The following is a 2,938-nucleotide window of genomic DNA, read 5'->3' as shown; positions in this document are numbered from 1 at the left end:
GCCCACCTTGAAACGTCGTTTCAAATTTAACCGAAATCGGACGAGAGTCGGCACGCTACGCGATTAGATATTAACCCGCGAGAGGCGGTCGGGGGCGGCCCGATCCGTTGATCATTACAAAGGACGATAAGCGGAGCGCCGGCGAGTGGGCTCGTTCTGGCGCCGCAGTGCGCAACTTAAACTAATCTTACGCTAAACAATATAATATATCGCACGGAGGTCTTCTCATTCTATGGAGAAGCGCTTTCAATCGGCAAGATACAGAGTTTTCCGATCGGACGAGTATATTCTGACGAGGCGGTCTTAACCGTAACGACGCGAATCAGCCCGTCGGGGCCCGGATGAACTTTTGCTATGCGACCTAATTCCCATTTGCAGGGGGGAAATTCGGATTGCGCAAAAGCACAAGGCGTCCGACTGGAAGAGGATTTTCAACCTTGCGCCACTTGCGGCGTTGTTGAAGCGTGTTTATGTAATCGTTGGTCCAGATAGACCAGAATCGTTCGGTCAGGTGGCGGACGAGTTGCCACCGTGATAACCGATTTTCAGACAGATGGAGCACCGAGGGCTCCGGAGGAGTGATGAGAGAAGATCCGATAAGAAAATGACCCGGAGTAAGAACTTGATAATCATCGACTGAGTCGGAGAGGGGAGCGAGCGGGCGCGAATTGAGGCAAGCTTCGATTTTACAAAGGAGCGTGGTGAGCTCTTCGAAGGTGAGGGTATGACTACCCAGCACACGACGTAGATGATGTTTCATACTGCGGACGCCGGCTTCCCATATACCTCCGAAATGAGGGGCAGAGGGGGGGATGAAATGCCAGGAGATGTTATCGGACGCAGTTTGATTTTGAAATGAAGCGTCGCGAAGGGCTGCTCGGTACGCGATGGTTAACTCTTTCTCAGCGCCAACAAAAGTAGTGCCGTTATCTGAGTAAACCGTCTGCGGCAGTCCGCGCCGAGATGTAAATCGCGTAAAGGCTCCCAAGAATGCGGAGGCGGAATAATCGCTAACGAGTTCTAAGTGAATGGCCCTCGTGGAGAGACACACAAACAGAGCAACGTAGGCTTTACGGGAGGTGACTCCCCGACCGGCGGATGCGCGCACGTGAAGCGGGCCAGCGTAATCAACGCCGCAGTGCGAGAAACTTCGAGGGGGTGGGGAAACACGCACAGCAGGAAGATTTCCCATAAGTTGGGTCGGGATTGAGGCGCGTTCGCGGACACACACCACACACCGATGGATGACGGATTTAATGAGACTTCGCGCTCGAATGATCAAATATTCGGAGCGAAGGGCGGTAAGCGTTAACTGCAGCCCCCCGTGCAGCGTGCGTATGTGAGCTCGCTGGGCTAAGAGCGTCACTATCGGATGCGATGCAAGTAGGATAGGGTGTCGAACGTCGTAGGGGAGAGGAGCTTGTTGAAGCCGTCCCCCCACGCGTAATACGCCGTGCTTGTCGACGAATGGAGTGAGGGACGAGATTGGGCTACCTGACGCGACAGGACGGCCGGCGGAAAGCGCTCTGAGTTCGGCAGGGAAAAGAGTCGCTTGAATATATTTAAGCCAAAAAATCTTGGCGTTATAGCACTCGTCGCTGCGAAGCGGAGCGGCGGTTGATGAGGGTCGGGTAGAATCCCGGTTCCGTCGGCGACATGCGTCAATAAAGCGATAGAGATACGCGGTTACGTTGACGAGTTTGGACCACGAGGAGAATCGGACGGCGAGATCCCATTGCGAAGCAGTCCCCTGCGAATGGAGCGAGACAACTTTCTCTTCCAACGGAGAGGCGGGAATGTAAGAAGTCGGTTCCGGTGGCCACTCGTCGCGAGCGGAGGCTAACCAAGGTGGGCCGTGCCACCACAGTGGATGAGAGAGTAATTCGTCGCCGGGGATACCGCGGGACGCACAGTCTGCAGGATTGCTTGACGTGGGGACATAGCTCCACACGGCATCCATCACATTTGTTTGAACGGCGTGAACGCGGTTAGCCACGAAGGTGGCCCAGCGAGCGGGATGAGACCGTAACCACGTGAGCACGACCATGGAGTCCGTCCAACAGAAACAGGACGCGGATTCCAGATGAAGTGAAGTTCGAATGAACTTCATGAGCCGGGACAGAATGACCGCGGCGGCAAGCTCGAGGCGCGGGACAGTAAGAGGAGAGATCGGAGCGACCTTCGATTTACTGGCGAGTAGTGAGATGTGCGGGGCACTGTGCGGAGAGGTGACCTTGAGGTAGACGACGGCGGCGTACGCCATCGTGGATGCGTCGGAGAACCCGTGCAGTTCGACGGCTGAATCTGGCTGGACTCCAGTCCACCGAGGGAGAGTCACCTCATTCAGATGTGTAAGCTTCGCATAAATAGTTTGCCATTGAGAGCTGAGGATACCGGATACCTCGGTATCCCAATCGAGCTTGGAGCACCACAACCGCTGCATGAAGATTTTGGCGGAGGTCGTGACAGGAGTCACCCACCCGAGAGGATCGTACAATCGAGCAATAGTCGACAGAATTGAGCGTTTACTCCGAGGAACTGAGCGATCTAGACAAACTCTGAATTGAAAGAGATCCCGAGAAGGATTCCAGACGATGCCCAAGATCTTAACTTGTTCATCGCTAGCGATGGCTTTGCTGCAAGCGAGACCGTGATTCGAGGGATTGATATCGTCCAATAGGGAGGACGAATTACTCGCCCACTTGCGTAATTCGAAGAGCCCGCGTCCGAGTAGAGATATCAATTGATCACGCGTTTGTTTCAGCGACGCGATATCGTGATCGCCGAAGAGCACATCATCAACATAAATGTGGCGCTGAAGGATGGGCACAGCCCGTGGAAAGCGATGGCCTTCGTCGGTGACGAGACGTTGGATAACGCGAAGCGCGAGAAACGGGGCGCAGGTCATACCGTAGGTGACCGTCAGTAGCTGATAACT

At 54.7% G+C, this 2,938-nt stretch overlaps 1 protein-coding gene across 1 annotated transcript; it reads right to left on the bottom strand.

Moving 5' to 3' along the window:
• Positions 1–361: 361 nt before the first annotated feature.
• LOC105565249 lies at positions 362–2,908 on the bottom strand. The gene has a single exon (XM_012018287.1). The coding sequence runs from the start codon at positions 2,906–2,908 to the stop codon at positions 362–364; it is 2,547 nt and encodes an 848-aa protein (XP_011873677.1).
• Between the last annotated feature and the right edge of the window lie 30 nt (positions 2,909–2,938).

Source organism: Vollenhovia emeryi, unplaced genomic scaffold (assembly GCF_000949405.1).
Source record: "Vollenhovia emeryi isolate VEMERY1.0 unplaced genomic scaffold, V.emery_V1.0 DF943625.1, whole genome shotgun sequence".
Lineage (NCBI taxonomy): Eukaryota > Metazoa > Arthropoda > Insecta > Hymenoptera > Formicidae > Vollenhovia > Vollenhovia emeryi.
The sequence above is the reverse complement of the archived record's forward strand: the minus strand, read 5'-3'. Positions and strand labels throughout refer to the sequence as shown.